The sequence below is a fragment of the Salmo salar genome, chromosome 06, assembly GCF_965601325.2.
Source record: "Salmo salar chromosome 06, fSalSal1, whole genome shotgun sequence".
Lineage (NCBI taxonomy): Eukaryota > Metazoa > Chordata > Actinopteri > Salmoniformes > Salmonidae > Salmo > Salmo salar.
This window is the reverse complement of record NC_138296.1, coordinates 63,050,830-63,071,374: the sequence shown is the minus strand read 5'-3', so window position 1 is coordinate 63,071,374 and position 20,545 is coordinate 63,050,830. Positions and strand designations below refer to the sequence as shown.

At 45.1% G+C, this 20,545-nt stretch overlaps 1 protein-coding gene across 1 annotated transcript in view; it reads right to left on the bottom strand.

The window, feature by feature from the left end:
* Positions 1–18,828, bottom strand: part of LOC106607733 (laminin subunit alpha-4-like) — a 30,275-nt gene extending 11,447 nt beyond the window's left edge. Inside the window, exons 1-24 of the mRNA XM_014205004.3 lie at positions 18,456–18,828; positions 14,882–14,983; positions 13,804–13,931; positions 13,326–13,406; positions 12,832–13,046; positions 12,025–12,125; positions 11,632–11,812; positions 10,415–10,498; positions 10,127–10,278; positions 9,672–9,782; positions 8,933–9,044; positions 8,494–8,658; positions 8,209–8,402; positions 6,724–6,840; positions 3,887–4,035; positions 3,406–3,547; positions 3,203–3,296; positions 2,990–3,106; positions 2,665–2,850; positions 2,407–2,543; positions 1,869–2,033; positions 968–1,113; positions 467–629; positions 114–247 (exon numbers count right to left, since the gene is read on the bottom strand). Of these exons, the coding sequence (XP_014060479.3) occupies positions 114–247; positions 467–629; positions 968–1,113; positions 1,869–2,033; positions 2,407–2,543; positions 2,665–2,850; positions 2,990–3,106; positions 3,203–3,296; positions 3,406–3,547; positions 3,887–4,035; positions 6,724–6,840; positions 8,209–8,402; positions 8,494–8,658; positions 8,933–9,044; positions 9,672–9,782; positions 10,127–10,278; positions 10,415–10,498; positions 11,632–11,812; positions 12,025–12,125; positions 12,832–13,046; positions 13,326–13,406; positions 13,804–13,931; positions 14,882–14,983; positions 18,456–18,572 (3,293 nt within the window). The 5' untranslated portion in view covers positions 18,573–18,828. The remainder of the gene's footprint in view (positions 1–113; positions 248–466; positions 630–967; positions 1,114–1,868; positions 2,034–2,406; positions 2,544–2,664; positions 2,851–2,989; positions 3,107–3,202; positions 3,297–3,405; positions 3,548–3,886; positions 4,036–6,723; positions 6,841–8,208; positions 8,403–8,493; positions 8,659–8,932; positions 9,045–9,671; positions 9,783–10,126; positions 10,279–10,414; positions 10,499–11,631; positions 11,813–12,024; positions 12,126–12,831; positions 13,047–13,325; positions 13,407–13,803; positions 13,932–14,881; positions 14,984–18,455) is intronic.
* Between the last annotated feature and the right edge of the window lie 1,717 nt (positions 18,829–20,545).

The following is a 20,545-nucleotide window of genomic DNA, read 5'->3' as shown; positions in this document are numbered from 1 at the left end:
GAAGCGACTTGTCTGAAGGAGCCTCAGATGGAGACATGTGGACTCTTTAAGGGCAGAGGTAATATCTAAAGTTCCCAACAGAAAACGTATAGACAAGATACAGTATATCATACCTGGGACAAGGTGTTGAAGCAACTACATCCATCTTGTGGGTCTGTTTGAAATTGTACAGACTGATGACGTCATTATTTAAAGAGGCCAACTCGATGCATCCCACAAAAGGAGCTAGGCTGAGTGCAGGTGGAAGCTACAAGAAAAACAGAACATTCAGAATCTTATCTTGGAAGGAAAAAGTAAAAAGAGAGTCATCTCAGAACTGATTCAATTCTGCTGTGTCAATGGTTCATGAGGGAAGTACAGTTTACATCAACACTGTATGATGTAAATGGTCTGCTATGCATTAGCCAATGCCACAGAACTCTGATCAGAGGTTGATGTCATATCCTGTTAGAAAGTAATACCGTACCCTGACATCAGCGGGGACGCCACCCACGAAGAAGACAGTGTCTTCAGGGTCCAGGTTGAACAGGGAGTCGGTGCCAAAGGCTTCGCCCTTTTGGATGAACTTCTGCTCGTCAGTGGACGTCTGACTGGGTACAGTCAGGAACACTTTTCCATGTCTGCCCAGCCTGTCAAAACAAAGACACAAAGCAGCGTGAATAATCAGTCCCATCAACACCATTACATCCTGCATGGGCAGAACAGCCTCATAAATCCCTGTGAGTGGTTAGACTAGACAGATGTCCTGTCTGTGTGAATGGACGGACGGTCTTTAGCAAGGTTGCAAATCTGTACTGTATGTGCTTTAGCCAAGTTCTTTGTCATTGCTTGTCATTCATGAAACATGTATGGCATGACAACAGACACGACAGATGTCTTGTCTAATAAGCATTAGTTCATCTTCTACCAGGCTATGCCAGTCTATCTGTGCGACTGGATCTGTTGCTTAGGTAACGCATTACTGTACCTCTCCACTTTGATGAGGTTGAAGACTGGAGGCCATTGGCTGACAGGCTTTGAACCCAGCGGGATTTCAACATCTTCCCCTCCCAGGTTGTAGATGTACACCAGGTTGTCATTCTTGATGGCCAGACCCATGTAGTCCTTCTTACCCTATATGATATGTAGGAGAGAAACCAAGGTGACAGGTTTTATATAGCACAGTGCATGTATTGTAAAATTGAATCCCTGCCTGCGATCTTATTCAGGTAAAATCTCCTAATCTTTGCTTTATAAAACCAACGAAGGGTCACAGAGTGCCATTTCTAAGCATCAAGCAGACTTACACAAACACCACTGCATAATTTACAGCAGTGGCAGAATCACCAGGGCAAGCAGCATCATTAAAGAGAACAGAGAGGCCCAGAGAGGAGAGCTCTGCCCTGCCGTCATTAAGCTCCTGTGGGTGGGGGGTAACGGCATTTATGTAAATGAGCCCCGACTTTGGCGGCAGTGGCACACACAACAGGCGTCTCCTGGAAACCTTTTGAAAAAGGCAACTGTCTGTTCTCAAAGGCCTCTTCTGCTCACATGATCACAGCAAACCATTCATCTGCACACAAGCTGCTCTCACCCTTTTATCTCAAGCCATCCTCAGGGTCCAAGTCTGGGAACTTTCAATAGCAGATCTGGGCCATTCTGCAACCCCCTTCTCCAACCCACCCACACAATAGAAAAACACCTCAGTATTATCGCTATATACTGGTCTATGCTAGCCTGATCCCAGATGTGTTTATGCTGTATGGCCAACTTCCAGGGTTGTGGCATGACAACACAAGGAGTAAGCTATACAGGACAAGTAGATCTGAACCCAGCACCAGCCCATCTCCCTATTTCCTGACCTCCCCCTCTCCCCCCAGCCTCCTCACGTTTCTGTCTCCCAGATAGAAGATGAAGCGGTCCTCAATAGGGTCCTTATCTGGGTCCACCCTGATGAACAGACTGATGGTGGTCACTGTCTTAAGGTCCGCCACATTGATGTGGGGCTGCACTTCAACCGACGACTGACCGTTGAACTTCATGGAAACTTGGACCTACAGTATGGTGTAACAAAACATGATATACAGGGCCTTCGGAAAGTATTCAGACCCCTTGACTTTTTCCACATTTTGTTACGTTACAGCTTTATTCTAAAATGGATTAAATAAATGTCATTATGGGGTATTGTGTGTATATTGATGAGGAAAAAAATATTTGATCAATATTAGAATAAGTCTGTAACTTAACAAAATGTGGAAAAAATCAAGGGGTCTGAACACTTTCCGAAGGCACTGTATCTGTGTCATACAGGACTCGATTTTGAACAAGACTTGGGATTATAGTAACACAAGACTATACAGGGTTTTTCATTGGTTGAAAGTACATTTTGGTTGTGATGTTAGTGATTGTTCAGAAGTTAATTTTGACCTTCTTGGCCACACTCCTGGCCTGGGCGATGAGCTCTCTGATCCTCATGATGTTGGTGGTCACGTTGTTCACTGGCTTCTTCTCAATGACACGCAGCTTGTCCAGCAGCTCAGGAACCAGCTCAGACAGGTTCTCAACTGAAAACCCCACCATGGATGGAGAGGATTACCACTTACTAGTTTGAGTGTAATGCTTAGTCATTTAGTCTTCTCTGTCGAGGATTGAAATACTGTAGAAGTGTTTATGAGTGTACTGTACCTGCTTCCCCAGCAGATACTACAGCGCGGTCAAAGGCTGCAGCAGAGTAATCTTGGTTCTTCATGTTGGTGGCCCACTCCTCTACCTTCTCGTGGATGGGGGTGATGGTCTGCAGGACCTCCACGGAGCGGTTCAGGGTGCCTTCAGCCACCTCCCTGGTGAGCTCCAGACGCTTGGTGGTTCTGCCTGGAAGGTCAGAGTGGAATTCAGAGCAACAAATTCAGTACCGAGATGAGGAGAGCAATCTTGGAATGGCAGTGAATACAATGATGTGCATGTCAGAGACCCTAGATAGGCTATGGTCCAGAACAAGAATGTGTTTTACCTGGCTCAATTCCCTTGATGTCTTTCAGTACTTCCGCTAGTTTTTTGGTGTTGTCATCCATGGTCTCCTTGGTCTCCTCAATATATTTAATCTTGTCCAGAACCTCAGTTTCAACCTCTGTTGAGACAATTCACACATGTATCATTGAGGAGAACCTGTACAGCCTAGTCTAACAACAATCAGACAATGCCTAATCTAAACAATATGTCATACCAAATTGCTCAGAACGCAATGAAATAGATTCCCTGAAGATGTTGTCACTCTGGGTCTTCAGGAACCCCAGCTGTGTGTTGATCCCGTTGGTGGCCTGCCATAGACAGCACAGTTTTAGCTTATCAATTGAAAACCACTCTATATTAGCCTAAATACTGTATGTAGCTAATGTAGCTAACTGCTGCGCATTTCAGACAACCTACATCCTCAGCTCTTGTTGCTAAATCCAGTGTTGTCAGTCCAGTGATGTTGGCCTCTTCGATGTACTGGACTATGTTGTTGTACACATTGGCTGCATCCAGAGCCTTCTGCACGAATCCGTTGGCATCGCTGCGTTTCAGATCACTAGGTGGAAAGAAACGTACAACAACATCAAGGTCTAGTTGGAGTCTTTGTAAAGCATTAAGGGTAAAGAACATAGCTGTAGTTTTGGCCTGCTTTTAACTGTGATACTACTACTGTACTACTCATTTGTGCTTCAAGTAAAGTGTGATTGAGTGTTGATCAGTTTTGAATAATGTTCAGTGGTGGTTTTGTTCTTGAATGTGGTGTGCATTATAATGGAATAAAGTGGATAATCGAGTGTAGTCATGTTTAGCAGTTGGTTGTTTGGTTCTACAATGTGATGTGCATTAGAGTGATGCCATTATGAGATCACTACTATAAGACATCACTACTACTCACTACTCCAGCTCGTCCGCTTGACTCTGTAGATCCTTTGCGTGGTCCTGGGCTCTCTGGACTAGGTCTCTGTCTGCCAGGGACAGCGCCTCAGTCTTCTCCTGCAGCAGCTTGCTGGCGCCATCGATCGCAGCGTGGTACTCAGTCACGTTCTACACAGATACAGACCCCATTCCAGGACTTAACTAACAAAGTTACGTCTGAATGATTCTATTTCCCCACTGACTAAACCAATAGAGAGCCAATTGACTTAAAGGGATACCTTGGGATTTTGGCAATGAAGCCCTATGCTTACCATTGATGTCCTGTCATTATGCTAAAGCTAGATAGCAATTGCACTAATGGTAGTTAGCAAAATTCTTCCAGCAGAGACATACAAATGGTATCCACAAGTTCATCTGACTCTGGGGAAGAATACAAAGTGCTACAAAATCCTGAAGTATCCCCTCAAAAGGGGAATTGTATAACCTGTTTCAACTCTGAGCGGTTGTTTTGGGTCCTGTACAGGGTCTGGCAAATGTTGGTGGGTCATAAGAATGAAGTTCTTACCTTTTCTAACAGTACTAAGCGTGTGTTTGTAGTACTTATAGTTTTGAAACCGAAATGTACTTTATGAGGGTAGTACACAATATTATGAATCGTTTAGAAAATGCCATCAGAGGGCGTCAGAGTTTGCAGCAGCGTTTTTGATCTCCTGCAACTCCAAAAAATGCCCTAATATCATTTTGGGTGTCTGTTAGATTTGTCATGGATTCATACTAAGTGTATTGAGAATACATGGTACTCTCCCTGTCATGCCATACAGTGCCTTTAGAAAGTATTCACACCCCTTGTCTTTTTCCACATTTCGTTGTGTTAAAGCCTGAATTTAAAAGGGATTCCATTTAGATTTTGTGGCAGTGGCCTACACACAGTACCCCATTATGTCAAAGTGGAATTATGTTTTGAGACATTTTTACAAATTAATAGAAAATGAAAAGTTGAAATGTCTTTAGCCAATAAGTATTCAACCCCTTTGTTATGGCAAGCCTAAATAAGTTCAGGAGTAAAAATGTGCATAACAAGTCACATAATAAGTTGCATGGACTCACTCTGTGTGCAATAATAGTGTTTAACATTGTTTTTGAATACTTCATCTCTGTAACCCACAAATACAATTATCTGTAAGATCCCCCAGCCGAGCAGTGAATTTCAAACACAGATTCAACCACAAAGGCCAGGGAGGTTTTCCAATGCCTCGCAAAGAAGGGCACCTAATGGTAGATGGGTATCCTTTTCAGCAGTGATTAATTACACTTTGGATGGTGTATTGATACACCCAGTCACTACAAAGATACAGGCGTTCTTCCAAACTCAGTTGCCGGAGAGGAAGGAAACCGCTCAGGGATTTCACCATGCTGACTTTAAAACCGTTACAGAGTTTACTGGCTGTGATAGGAGAAAACTGAAGATGGATCAACAACATTGTAGTTACTCCACAATACTAACCTAAATGACAGTGTGAAAAGAAGGAAGCCTGTACAGAATACTCATTTTCTAAAATATGCATCCTGAATAAGGCACTAAAGTAAAACTGTAAAAGATTTGCCAAAGAAATTAGCTTTATGTCCTGAATACAAAGTGTTATGTTTGGGGCAAAACCAACATGACACATCACTGAGTACCACTCTTCATATTTTCAAGCATGGTGGTGGCTGCATCATATTATGGGTATGCTTGTCATCGGCAAGGACTAGGGAGTTTTCTTTTGGATAAAAATAAATGGAATAGAACTAAGCACAGCACAGGCAATCCTAGAGGAAAACCTTATTCAGTCTGCTTTCCAACAGATACTGGGAGTCCTTTCACCTTTCAGCAGGACAATAACTTAAAACACAAGGCCAAATATACACTGGAGTTGTTTACCAAGACGACATTGAATGTTCCTGAGTAGCCTAGTTCCAGTTTTGACTTGAAAATCTTTGGCAAGACTTGAAAATGGCTGTCTAGCAATGATCAACAACTAACTTGAAAGAGCTTAAATAATTTTTTTAATAATAATTTGCTAATATTGTACAATCCAGGTGTGCAAAGCTCTTAGAGACTTACCCAGAAAGACTCACAGCTTTAATTGCTGCCAAAGGTGATTCTAACATGTATTGATTCAGAGGTTTGAATACTTATGTAAATGAGAAATGTTTTTGTTATACATTTTTTTTACCCCTTTTTCTCCCCAATTTCGTGATATCCAATTGGTAGTTACAGTCTTGTCCCATCACTGCAACTCCCGTACGTGAGAGGCGAAGGTCGAGAGCCATACGTCCTCCGAAACACGACCCCGCCGAGCCGCACTGCTTCTTGACACACTGCTCGCTTAACCCGGAAGCCTGCCGCACCAACGTGTTGGGGGAAACACCGTACAGACCAAAGTCAGCTTGCATGCGCCCGACCCTCCATAAGGAGTCGCTAGAGCACAATGGGACAAGGACATACCAGCTGGCCAAACCCTCCCCTAACCCGGATAACGCTGTGCCAATTGTTCGCTGCCTCATGGGTCTCCCAGTCACAGCCGGCTGCGACACAGCCTGGGATCGAACCTGGGTCTGTAGTGACACCTCAAGCACTGCAATGCAGTGCCTTAGACCACTGCGCCACTCGGGAGGCCCCCAAAATGAGATATTTCTGCATTTCATTTTCAATACATTTGCAAACATTTTCTAAAAACATGTCTTCACGTTGTCATTATGGGATAGATGGGTGAGAGAAAAAACATCGCACTGCAGCAATGGGTCCAAAATACAAAGCTTTCAGGCATAGGTTAATGGTGACTGTGGTGTGTACAGAAAGAGAGCAGGCCTTACCTGCACCAGGAGAACCATCTCAGCAACAGTATTCTCAGTGTCTATGATGAGGTCTTCAGCTGTCTGCAAGGTGTCATTCACAGCTTCGTAGTTCTCCATCAGTATCTGCTGCTTGGCCTGGGAGAGAGAGTGGACAGGACTGGTGACTACTTGAATACTTCCGTTTTTGTAGTACAGAGCAAAGGAGGCTGGTGGGAGGAGCTATACGAGGACAGATGATACATTATGTGTAGTGAGTACAGGTTATGCATGTCTCCCATTTGAACCCTGTTATCATAAAAGTACATAAATCATAGGAACAATAATATTAAACGTGAAATGAAAATGATGAAAAATGTGTTTTCCCCAAAGAGGCAAGATAGAGATATTTGTTGACAAAGATATAAGTATAGCACAGTAACATCTTCCTACCCCCATAGTAACCCTGGCTTTGTTTCTGTTGCTACGACTAGTGTTGACCAATCTGCTTAGGGAAGGAAGATCCCCAGATTATGGGAGGCCTCCTGTTTGGACAGTGCACCATTCATGTCATTGGTTTACAGCAGAGGCCCTGATCATGGGGATAACACACACATACGGCACTGCAGCAGCTGGCTGCTCCAAGCTCCACTGGAGCACAACCACAATGGGCCCATAATGTCAACTTGGCCATGACAACAGGCCAGTCTGTGTTCTACAAAGAATCGCAATCCCTCAGGTTTTCACACCATAATGAATAGGACCAACAGGCCTGTTGTATTGTATTTCGGATCTATAAACAGAACAGACACGCCCCAGACTTAAAGAAATTTTAAGGAGCTTTACAAAATGACTGTACACATGATACCCAATTCAATGTCAAGCAGCTGTAGGTGTTTAACTCTAAGGGGCATAGCCTCTTTATATGGGGATACAATTGTGTGGTGCAGTAATGCATCTCCCCCAGTTTGTGCCTCCGAACAATCCAATCCAACAGCTGTTTCTGTGTTACTGTTCTCTACTACTAAATACCACGGGTAATTGAGTTCTCTGGCAGACTTTGGGAACAACAACAATCCCCATACAGATGGAGAGAAATATCTGGTCTATTCCTTGGCAGGAGCAGGACAGCGTTGCTTCCCAGTGATAAAGCCAAGCTGAACTCCTACAACATTCAGAGGGAAGTTAGAGGTAGACTGCACTGAGGCAGAACTCAACAACATCACACTCCCCCTAGAGCAGGCTTGAGCTGCACTTATCTTTTTAGCAGGGCGTTCTCACAGGGAGCTGTAGTAATAAACCCAAGCGGACGAACACAGAGAGCTGGAAACCAGAGAGCCAGGGAGTCAGGCCAGCAGGCAGTCAGTCAGTCTGTCAGGCAGCCAGTAAGGAAGTCAGTCAGAGAGTCAGAGGATCAGGGAGGCTGGGAGTCAGGGAGTCAGCGAGAGACATTTGGGGAGCCAGGACGAGAGCGGCTCCCGGCGGCACGGTTTGGTCCAAGCGGACCCCGGGGTTGTGGGAAGTTACCTCACTCCTCTGGAATTTGACGGTGTTGGCCTTGTTAATGTCCTCCGTCTCCTGGACAGTGTTGGCAGCCTTCTGGAGGATATCCTGGGCCTCAGAGAGCTTTTTGGTGAAGCGGGAGAGCACCTCCCGTATCGGGGCCACGCGGCCTTCCGTACTGATCAGCTTCTTCTCCAGCTGACGCACGTGTCTAAGGACTGAACAACACACAAATGGGACCACAAACGCAGCCTTTTGTAACACATCATCAAAAATGTGTGTGTGTGCGCATGCACGTGTTTTCCTCACGGTCGTGGGCCTCCGTGGACTCATCGGTGGCAGTGGGCTCTCGTGTGGACAGGTCCAGTTTCTTCATCAATGTCACCATGCCCTCGGCCATGGCCGTCTTCTTTCTGATGACCTCTGGGTCCAGGTCCTGATGGACACTGTAGAGCTCCCAGTCACTGATCATTTCTGTGAGACACAAACATAACAGGGAGCACAGGGTGAAGGAAGGCTGGGATGTGACTGAGGCCATGTTACCAGAAGCACCTCTCGTAAACTCAAACGCTGATAAATGGACGACAGTAGGAAATACAGCAAAGTTGATTTGGATTTCAATCTTAAGCCAAGTTATTGAATATCACATATCAATATTTAGAACGTACCTAAAAGCCTTAATAATCCCGGGGAGGTGGACAGTACTCAAAGAGGCATAGCAGTGTAGCTTTAGCAGGCCTAAAATTACCTTCAATGAGTACGTTGAGGGTGGTGAGGTTAGTGGTCAGCTCGTCAGCAAGAGTGACGCTTTGTAGTGTGTCTTCATCCACTCGGTCCCCCATGGACTTCACTTCACTCTCCTGGCCCACCACAAACACCAGACACATCAATGACATAGTCAAGACAAACACCACAAGAACACACAAATCAATCACAGTCCGGACACTACCACTACAGCTCAATAAAATAGATTTGATGGCTCTGAGAGATAAGCTAACTGATCTACACTCCCCTACGTATTTATTTGGACAGTGAAGCTAAAACTTTCTTACTGGCTCTATACTCCAGGATTTTGTATTTGAGGTCAAATATTTTTTCTCAGGCGACTACAGAATGTCACCTTTTTTTTCCTAGGGTATTTTCATACATATCTGTTTTACTGTTTAGAAATGAAAGCACTTCGTGTATCTAGTCCCCCTCATTTGAGGATGTCATAAATATTTGGCCAAATCCACTTATTAGTGTATTAAAATTGGTCAAAAGTTTAGTAATCTGCCCCATATTCCCAGCATGCAATGACTACATCAAGCTTGTGACTCTAAAAACTTGTTGGATGCATTTGCAGTTTGTTTTGGTTGTGTTTCGGGATTAATAGAAATTGTTTTCTGCAGGTGGACTTTATTTCACCTCCAGAGTAATGTAAACAGTGAAAGAGGGAGGAAGAGGAGTGCGAGTGAGTTAGATGAGCGATGAAGGTGTCCTCTTACTGTCTCTGCCAGATGGTTCATGTCTGAGAGTAGAGCAGCACTGGCCTCCTCCAGCTGCCCTGTCTGTGTCCTCATCATAGATGACTTATTTCTCCAGTTCATAAACTGAGTCTGAAACCAAAACGGGAGAAATTAGATACACTTAAACAATGCAATTACAATACAGTCAATGCATGTTAGGATCGTGAGAAGAGAATTGTGTGATGTGCACTGTACAATGGTTGGTGTATTGGTTGGTTAGTTAGTTGGTAGGTTAGTTAGTTGGTTGGGTGGTTGGTTGGGTGTTTAGTGTATGAGATTTGCCAATATCCAGTGGCTTTGTAATAGTTCAACTCCTGAAGTTGAGTTGCTTATTTCGCTTGTTTAAATCAGAATGAACGGATAATATAGGTGTGTATAAACATGATTGAGTCCCGACTATATCAGCGTGAGCAGAAAGAGAGGCTGTACTCTACCTGCAGACGGTGGGCGGTGTAGTTGTAGTACTTGAGTCTGTCGTTGGCTGCAGCCCCAGTGGAGATGTTCAACACGCTGACCTTCACCTGGTCCAGCGTCTTATTGGATAGCCTCAGGTCACCAATCAGGTGCCAGATACACTCATCACAACCTGATAGGAGGGAGGAGCCAAATAACGACAAATCATTTTCTATGTAATTTCCCCAACATCACATCAGTCCAACACAAAAAAAATATTTGTTTACGATGAACTGAAATGTCTTTTATTTCTAACCAAGCCCTCTTACTGATGTTGCAGGGGTTGACCATGGCCGCTTCTGGCAAACACTCCCCAGTGTGCATGTCACAGTGACCGCTAGCACAGTCACATTCTGGATGGAAGAAACAGACACACACATGCACCTCATATAGCTACAGTTGATTCCATGTGGAGTTCCCTTGATCAAGTCGAATGATTTATCAGCTGGACATGTGAGAGTCAGTCTGGGTACCAAAAATATGATGGAACCCATGGTGAGTATTATGGCTGGGAAGGAGTGCTGCTGCACATGCTGAGGGGTTTGGTATTGGCTCTGACCTTGTACTGTATATAGCTTCCTCTCTTAGTTCTTATTTCTCATGTTTTGTATTTTCTTAGAATTTATACTTTTGAATACTGCGCTGTTGGGTAGGGCTTGCAAGTGAAAGGTGCAATATGCCGAAATCGCTCCGCCATTGCCTGGATGCTAAAATTCTACAAGTTCGCCTATTTCAGTTTATGTGACAAAAATAGTCTATGCGTAGTGTAGAGAATCATTGTACCATCTAAACCACTGTGTAATATCTTTTCAATAGCCCAAAATATTGTATTTTCAGCTGTTTGAAGCTGGTGTACAAAACCGAAAGTAAAAGACACAAAAACGAAAGATAAGAATGGGAAGCATAGAAATAGCGCAATAGATCTATCGCTTCTTAGACTTGCTTTCAATGAGAATGACATATCTACAACTCACATTTCTATGTGAATTTGGTTGGGTCGCCCAAAAGTTACATAGCAGCTTTAAGCATTTCACTGTACTTGTGCATGTGACAAATAAAACTTGAACTTAGTTCCCTGGTTCTCTATACTGTGGCTGTGGGATGATTTTGGCAGCTGGCCAGATCAATTGGGGCTGGGCGGTGATGTCAGCGGAAAGTCGGATGCTAGCTGCAGTCTGTCCTTGTGGTCGTGCACAGATGTGTACAGCTGGTCCCCGGGTTGCAGATTGCAGCAGATGCCTGCCTGACATCATGTATGAGTGGGTGTGGGAACAGTGGACTGGCTAGCTAGCTGCAGTAAAAACTCTGGGGAAAACAATATCGGTACCGAATGTTTGACCAAACTGGTCTGGGTGGTTTATGTTCTTGAGTGTGTGAAACACAGAGAGAGGGATTTTTTTGACGTGTATGACAGACACTAGCTTTTGATTCCAGGATTTCCTGCATGTTGGTGATTGAGACGGGAGTAGGGTCACACATGACTTACTCTGGCACCCTGAGGGGCCGTAGTTCCAGTGGTCTGGGAGGCAGCGCTCGCAGTATCGGCCTCCGGCCCCTGGTTGGCACTGGCAGCTGTGGGTCAGAGGATGACAAGTAGGCCGGAGACCGGCAGCCCCACAGTCACACCTCCGGCAGCCCTGGCAACTGTTGAAACCTGTGTGACCCTCCTAAAGCACATTATAGACACAAGCCTTATAGTTAGTTTTGCTTGCTGTTGTTCATGCTGTTGTTAACTATATATTCACAGTAGCCTAAATGATTTTGTCTGCTCTCTTCTACGCCTGCTTTGCTTAGTTATCAGGAAAGACTGTCCAACAGTGTGAATATGTGTCCACATGGTTGTACGGCTCGCCTTGATAAGGCCCTCGAAGTGACTCACCTCACATCGGTCACAGAGTCGGCCGGTGACACCAGGCTTACAGTGACACGTCCCGGTCCTGTCGTCACACGAACCTGTCCCGCACTTGCTGCACTCGCACGCTGTAGCACAGGACACACTCATAGGTAATACAGCGCGGGTCACAGAAGCATGGCATGGTCACAATGGGAAAGGTTATTTTTGTCCTTGCGGAGGACAATACAAATGCTAATCCTGCAACAGACTGACAAGGAGTTTCCCATGTCTATTAGTATTCTATGACGTTTTCTACAAGTAACCAGAAGATCGACTCTTTGTCTCCTTGAGTTACTAGAGCTTGACTTTCCATGATGCTATTCTTACACTGATGTGCACATGCCACAAGGTTATCTTTGTTGTACTGCACTGTCTCTGAGGCATGGAGGCATTAGAGCATGGCAGGAATTCTCACTGACCAGCCTGCCAAACTATGTAAACACACAAAATGGACTTTGTTTCACATAGAGCTTTGTAATTGGCGTATGTCTATAACACCCATTATGAGCAACACAAGGGGGAATTGTCCGAGCTCTACTGAAGACAACGCCATAGTAAGCCTTTAAGACAAAGAGCAAGGTAAAAGCAGGGTTCAAATACAAAGTTAAGCATATAACTGCTCATGAACATATCTTCACCCTCCGCATCATCTTTAGATGTATAAATATCTGTTTTGTTCTCTATGTTTTCCCATGGGTAGTCTTCATTGACAGTAGGGCTGACTTATATTAGTGGAGCAAGGGCCTTAGGGTAAGTCATGTTTAATAGTACTCTTGGCAAGTTGGCACGCACCTCTGCAGTTCTTGGCACTGATGGCATCACCGTAGAAACCCGGGGCACACCGTTCACAGTTGGCTCCAGCCGTGTCCCCCCAGCAGTTCTGACAGAAGCCGGTCACGTTGTGGCATTCATTGAAGATGTGGTTGGGGTCCGAGTTACCGTTACAGTCGCACCTCTTACAGGAGTCACCAATCACCATGGGGTTGCCATAGAAACCTGGAGCACATCTGGGTGAGGAAGACGCAAGGTGATTGCCAATAATTGTTTGACTTAGGATGTCTTAATCACTTATACTGAAACATCATTGTTATTTGAAAGCATTTCCAAATATTTTCCTTTCAGGTTCAGAAAAATTGGCCCATATTCAAAATGTAGAAATAGGTGAAAATGCAAGAGTTTCATTTGTGGCTGCTTGAGCTGATTTAATGTTATGAGTGTAATTGGTCCCATGGTGGAGTTGCAGTAAAGCATGGTTGTGGCCAAGCCAAGTCCCTGTCAGCACTGACCTCTCACAGTAATGTCCAGCATAGCCCTCTTGGCACTTGCACCGTAGGATGTTACTGCTTCTGTCACAGTGCTGTGCAAAGCTGGCCAGACACACAGGGGAAAGAATGTTAGTCAGTGAGCTCTGCTCGCCAACACACAGCCCACTGGGCACAGACGTAATTTTAACGTCTAGCTCCGATTTACATTTGGTTGAGACGTCAACTAACGTGAATTAAACATGAAATCAACACAAAGTGGCACCATGTCATTGGATTTAGATTACAACTTGGGTGAGAGAAAGACGTCATTTCCTTTACATTGATGACTTTTGGCAAATCCAATCAGTTTTTTTTCATGCTGATTCAACGTCATCAGATTTGTATTTATTTTTTTAATGACGTGGAAACAACGTTGATTCAACCAGTTGCCCAGTGGGAGGCTTCTCCCTGCAGGGCCGACACAACGGTAGGGTCTGGAGGTACGGGCGCTGTGGCTTACTTGTTGGAGGGGATGGACAGGGGACAGGCGCACGGCCGGCAGGAGTGTCGTCCGTATGTGTTGACGTCAGGCATGTATCCATCTTCACAGATCTCACAGAAATCCCCAGTGGTGTGGTCCTGACATGACTGTATGGTAGGGGAGAGTGGGGTAAGTTGAGCCAAAGGGGTAAGTTGAGCTACCCTTGTTTCTAGGAAACCATAAACAAAATTCATAATTTGACCAAATATTTAGGAAGAGGTTATCCTTTCATGGAGCCTGTGAAGGAAAAAAACACATATAAAAGTGGTAAGTAAGTTAAGTCCAACATTTTTTATTTTCACCAAGTCAAAGAAATGCATGAAAGTGCATCCTTGTGGCTGTGTGGGCTAATATGGTCAAAATGTTTGCCTTGGGGTAAGTTGAGCCAATGGCCATGAGGTAAGTTGAGCCAATGGTTGAGCAAATGGAAGTGTTTTCTTCCCAGATGTAATGTAAGGCATTATCTCTGGGATATGAGGTAACAACAGAGCCTGGCCTATGTTAAAAGTCTTTAAAAAAGTACAAAGTGTTTGTTTGCTGCTAAGCCGGTGTAAAAAGACGCTTAAAATGATTAAAAGACCAAAATGATTGTGATTGTGTTGAATTGTGTTTGGGAAATAAAGATAAACATGGTTTTAAAAAGGTAGGGGTAATATTTATTTCAGTACATGAAGTTGTAGGCGGTTTTAAGTTACCCTATCCCTCTGCTCAACTAACCCCATACCCGGAGTAAATTGTGCCAAGAGACCACTTTTTTTTGGACAAGCTACATTTTCAAAACTGTAATGTTTACATGAATTCTGATTATTTCCAGGGATACACATCACCCTAAAATGTATGTAGATATCTTTGTGAGAAAGAATACTATATTTCCCTTGACGGAGTGATATTGAATATACAGGTATATTTAAAAAAAAACACTCTACCCTAAAGAGTGTAATCTAGTTGAAATCTATTACTGATATAATAGTAGATTGTAATCTAAAGATTATAATCTATTACACCATAGTGTAATAATGATTAATCAAGAGGAGGTAATACATGGGAAAATACTTACTAAACAAATGCCGGTGATTTCCTCACAGGTTTCTGAGTGGCCTTTGCAGTTACATGGTAGGCATTTGTTCTGGTTACTGAGGAAATATCCTTTTGCACACACCTAAGAGAGGGAACATGAGGGAGATTTTTGTTAACGGAGTACAATCTCAGTTCCCAACAAATACAAATTTGCCCCTGAACCTGATCTGTCTAAAATTAACCAGTTTAATGGCTGCAGAATTAGAAACATATTGACCAGAGAGCAGCTGGGTCCCTGACATTAATGCCAAGTTGCTAACGAGGCACTCTATCATTCAACAGCAATTTCAGAAAGTAGAGCACCTGGAATCGTTTTGGCCAGACTGGCTTAGGTGGTCTGTCATCAATGGGCTACAACGTTCCACTGTTTTCCACAACATCTCTTATCAAACACATGCACATTCCTTCATGGGAGAAGATGCTCTCTTATTCAGCTACTGTAAGATGTGAAAGTTAAGCACAGTACTTGACCAGGAAAAAAGTATTACATACTGGATACTGCTCTGCAATATATTTACAGAATGTCAGTTACACAACATTTGTGCCCAGTTCACTCTGCCACTTTTTCTGCCACTGCTAGTGCTGTGGATTAAAGTGCAGGGATGTGGGATCGACAGTCCCAGCTCCGACACCTCAGAGTTTCTCCCTCACACGGCCGACACGGAATTTATGAGACAGTACTTTTAGTCATCCCACGTTTGGTACATGTAAATCCACTTAGAGGTGGTTTCCTGCTGCAGTATGATGTCAGAGTTCAGTAACCCCTCTCCACACCCCTTCCTCCCCACACACACATCACTTTGATCTTCAGTCACCCCATTCAAAGAGCGCACCGATCATACAATACCACTCTGTTCATATTGGCCTACTGTAAGAATGCCAAGTTTGCCCCCTTGTTCCATCCAGATTGGCTGGGACAAATACATCATACATTCCAGAGATACTGTATGCTCCCAGTTGTGATGCATATTTTCTATTGATTTATTCGTGAGCAGGCCATGAGACAAAGAAATGCCTCTCCAGTGAACTAATGTGGAACATCCTGTGAACAGCAGTGCTTTCATGACCAGAGCAGATTTTTCCCTGTAGCCCTTTCCTTCCTGTGGCTTTCCTGACCTATAGTACACAAAGTAAATAAGAACAGACTTATACATCATATTGTTACAATGTTATATGATGTCCTGGTTATAGTTCAATCAATTCCACTGGCCTTATGCACGCACACATACAGTATGTTTGCATTACAATTGATGACATGTTTTTTTATTTAACCCTTTGTTTAATAATTAACACGTACTAAAGAGTAGATGTTAGAGGCCAGACATAATGTAAAATGATCTGACTGGGTACAGGGATGATAAGCAGTCTAGAGATCCATATCACAGATGAGGCCATTGGACAAGTCCAACCACAGAATGTTAGTCCACCGGTTTTAGCGGTGGCTGACAGTGCTGAAGAATGACCCTTCATTGCTAATGACTGGATTTAGAATGATTAGCTGTGTGACATCCTGTGACAGGTCAAACAGCTGGACGATGCATACACAACCAGACCCATGGGACTAGAGGTTCCTGGGAAAGATGGAGCAGAATCAGCAGATGGTTTAGTGTGGGATAGGCTGTGTCCCAACTGGCAACAGATTCCCTACATAGTGCACTACTTTTGACCCCCAAGGCCAATACACTAGGGTTCTGGTCAAAATAGTGCACTATATAGGGAATAGTGTGCCATTTAGGACTCAAGTGTGTATACAACCCAGTAGCCTTTACACCACCGTCATATCTAATTACATTATTTCCTGTTCGTATTAATGCTTTCATTAAAATGTAATTTAGTTTCGAATCCCCTTTCATTCAAAAACCAAGCCCAAACTTTGGGTGATATTTCCCCTGGGTATAGGGAGTAATCCTGAGATACTGAAAAGGAACCCCTCAATAAGAGTTCACAGCATGGTGAATGCTCTAATCCGCTCCTAAGTGGCATGAACATTGAAATAATGGACATCTGTAGCCTTCAGGTCCACTGTGAATGTCCACTGTAATGTGAGCAATTTCGGAACTTCTCTGTGTGCCCACTACCATAGAGAACAAAGATGACATTCACCATGCGGTATAGCCTTTCTGTGTTTCATATGCAGCAGCATGTTCCAAAGACTATGTCACTGGGTTCCACTTCTAACAGGACTGAACATTGTTAAATGGTATGCGTTTATCACTAGCTGTTTATATCATGTGTTCAGAAGTGCTGTAGTAGGCCTATGTTATTAGATTCACAAGATTGACCATGAGTCTGCCTTCATCTCTGCCTCTGGGACAGCGCTGAATAAATACAGTGTTTTTTTTTAGCTCAGGCCAAAAGAAAACAAGAATTGGCTTCAAACAGGAATTCAGTCCAAAATCTACATCTCTTCAGGTCTGAGGCTGTGGGACTGTGTGGCTGTGAAATCTCGCTCTCTTTGCAATGGGAGCAACAAACCATATGCCTCCCTGAGTCCACTCCTCACAATAAGGGGCAGATAGGTTATTGACTTTGGCCCTGGTGAAGGTTTCGGCCCCTGGCTTAGTGGTAAACTCCTCGGAAGACACTGGGAGGAAAAGGGCCTGGTTAGGTCATGTGAATTTCCTTATAATCCAAAAACAGAGCAGAGACGATATGTCTGCAGTGGAGAGGCCTCATTCTCCTCATGGGACAATGGAATTGGAATGCTCACAGAACGAGTAAACAATCTTCACATTTCACAAGAGGCGGAAGATCGTCAATTCTCAATTGAAACACTATGGGGGGTCTGCTCCCTGCCCCTGCCCCACACAAGTCTAGCTATTCAATTCATTGTTCTTACATTAGTCTAGCTCTGGACACATTGTTTTGCCTGTGTCCCCCTGAGATAGAAGAAGGCATCTTTAAGCTCGATGCCCATTTATAGGGGTCCCTACTGGCCCCACAAACAGGAAATACCAGCCCGTACCCAGTCTACCCACTATAAATATGTCAGCAGCACGTCACGTATTGTTTCTCATGCTCTTTCTGCCTGCTGTGTTCCCTCTGTGTGTGTTGCTCAACACTTGGCAGCTGGTTTCCATTAGGGCCCTATCGGGGGGCCAGCGGGTGCCAGTGGAGAATGGCACGGCCCTCATCGAGGTCTCGGCTGGAGCTCCTCCGCTAACAGCCCGACCCCAGGCGGAACACAGAGAGGGTTGAGACGCAGCACTGAGTGGCCAGAGTACGGCCATAGAGATATAGATCCACACAGCAAGATCCTCTCACACCCAAACCACCCCAGCACTTCACAAATGTCTACGAAGCACACTGACTAACTCACAAACATGTCTGTCTTACAGTGGCTCTCAAATCTAAACCCGTCAGGGTTTAGCTGCAGAGGCATACAGCACAAGTCTTTGACATGACACAGTCCAAAGGATAGGACTCTTTCCACAGTCGTGGAAAAGTTTGTAACAACAACAGGCCCTCTATATTTAGCTGTGATAAGGCACTGGAAGCCTGCTATGCATCCTGTACCAGCCAAGCAGAGGAAAAAAAGAAAAGTCTGGTCTTACTTTTACCACCGAACGCTGTTCCAAATCTAAACCGTTGGGAGCCGCTGGGCAGACGATCCCTGAGAGGATGATGGAGAAAAGAAGGCAGAGGCATGGCAGAGCTCTAGTAGCAGACATGTCTGTGTATTAGTCCAGTGGAGCACTGCTCCCTCTCTGTCTCTCCCTGTCCCGTCTGTAGTGAAGTCTCTCTGGGACACAGACAGCTCTCTCCCTCGCTCCACTGCACCCGTTGGTTTCACTTTTCCACTGGTCCGACCTCCAGATGCGGTGCCTGCGCCAGCCCAGCCCCAAGTCCTGTAAACTGTGTGTACTTCCTCCTCTCCCTCCTCCCTCTCTCCTCTCGACTCCCCCCTACGCCTCCCCCAGCGGACCTGCCTCTCCCCAGAGCCTGAGCTTAAATCACATACATATGGGAAGTCTGGAGAGAGTGGGAGAGATGGGGGGGGGGGGGGGGGGAGAGGGGTGGTTTGAATTGAGAGAGGAGGGGGAGAGAGAGAGGGGAGGGAGAGAGAGGGAGGGAGGGAGGGAGGGAGGGAAGAGAGAGGAGGGGGAGAGAGGGGAGGGAGAGAGAGGGAGGGAGGGAAAGAGAGAGGAGGGGGAGAGAGAGTGGGATAGGAGATAGTTGAATTGAGGGGGGAGAGAGAGAGGGAGAAAGAGAGAGAGATGGATAGAGAGCAATAGAGAGTTCACTAGACTAGTGTGTATGTCCAGCAGGCAGGCAGACAGACAGTGTAGTGTAGACATCCAGACGGCATATCCACCGCTGACTGTCAGAGTCACATTGAGTGTTGTCTGGCAGCAGTCGCCTCCGTTTGCAGGGTCCGCGTGTGGCACCCTTTCACCTTGGGGGCCTAAGCAGCAGACACAACCCCCAAACCCCCTCAGACCCCTATCCCTTCCCCCTCTGCTCCACTCGTCCAGGAAGAGAGGGCAGCCGGAATAAGCCTCAGCACTCTGTCTGTAGTACAGGCTGAAGGAAAACCAGCTGCCCTCTCACCCCACCTCCTCACCCTTCACCGCCTCTATGTTTGTTTACCCAGGTCAGACCGTCAAAGAAGGTGATTCATTTATGAAAAATGTGTAAGGGTCAGGATGCTTCCACACACCAGGAAGAGGCCGGTAACTGACTGACTGACTGCTACTTTCAGTCACAAAGGAAGTATTGTTCTGTGTATCTACTTGTATGTGTATGGGCATTTTCAATGCAGAAACTCAAGACTATAAAGAGACATGTCATGCTGGACATTAGATTGTGACAGAGGGATTTTGTTCTCGCTTCATGTCTCTGCCTACAAAAAGCGTGTTGTAAGCCGTTCCAAATGCGGCTGAGTTGTGCCATTGGTCCTGACCGAACCATGTGGAAGTTATATGTCTCAGATGACCAATAACCAGGTTGTCAAATTCCATTGATGCATGTTAGGGATGTTCCTTCCCTGCAAGAGCAAAACAACCCCACAACAACATGGCAGTTAACCACTTCCACTTGAATGAGACACATCAAAGGAGAGCAAACCCCAGCTTTTATAATATGCATAAGGTTTCTCTCTCACACACACAGACACAGCACACACACTGGTTTATGTAAGGTTTGTGAGAGGCTGAGAGCTCATAATATGTTATTATTACCAGAAGCAGCAATTCAGCGTTCTGAAACCCGCAAGCTCTCAGCAAGGTTTGTCTAAACTTAGTGAGCACCATGTAAACAAACTTCTCTGGCTGCATGTTGAAGAGGCTGTTGAGGAGACTGTGAGTCTCCTCTTGGTCCCCGAGAGTCCCTCCCCCGTTTGCCCTATTGCACATTGGTATTCTCAGCAGGGGGTCTAAACACAGGGGGAGATCACTCACAGGGCATCGCCTTCTGGAATGATCTGTGGGCTTCACAGAGGTTCACTCCTTCATGGATAAATCAGTCTGTGGTGGTCTACACTGCCCCCATTCAGCCCACTGAGCCCAGGAGTCACAGCAAGGCCATCAATCTGATGAAAAGTTTGGAATGAGGCTCCCTGCCCCTCCTCGCCCGCTGAATGCTTCAACAGTCATGACGCTGCTGCCCTCTGATCAAAAGACTGAAAGAGATCTGATGCATGGTG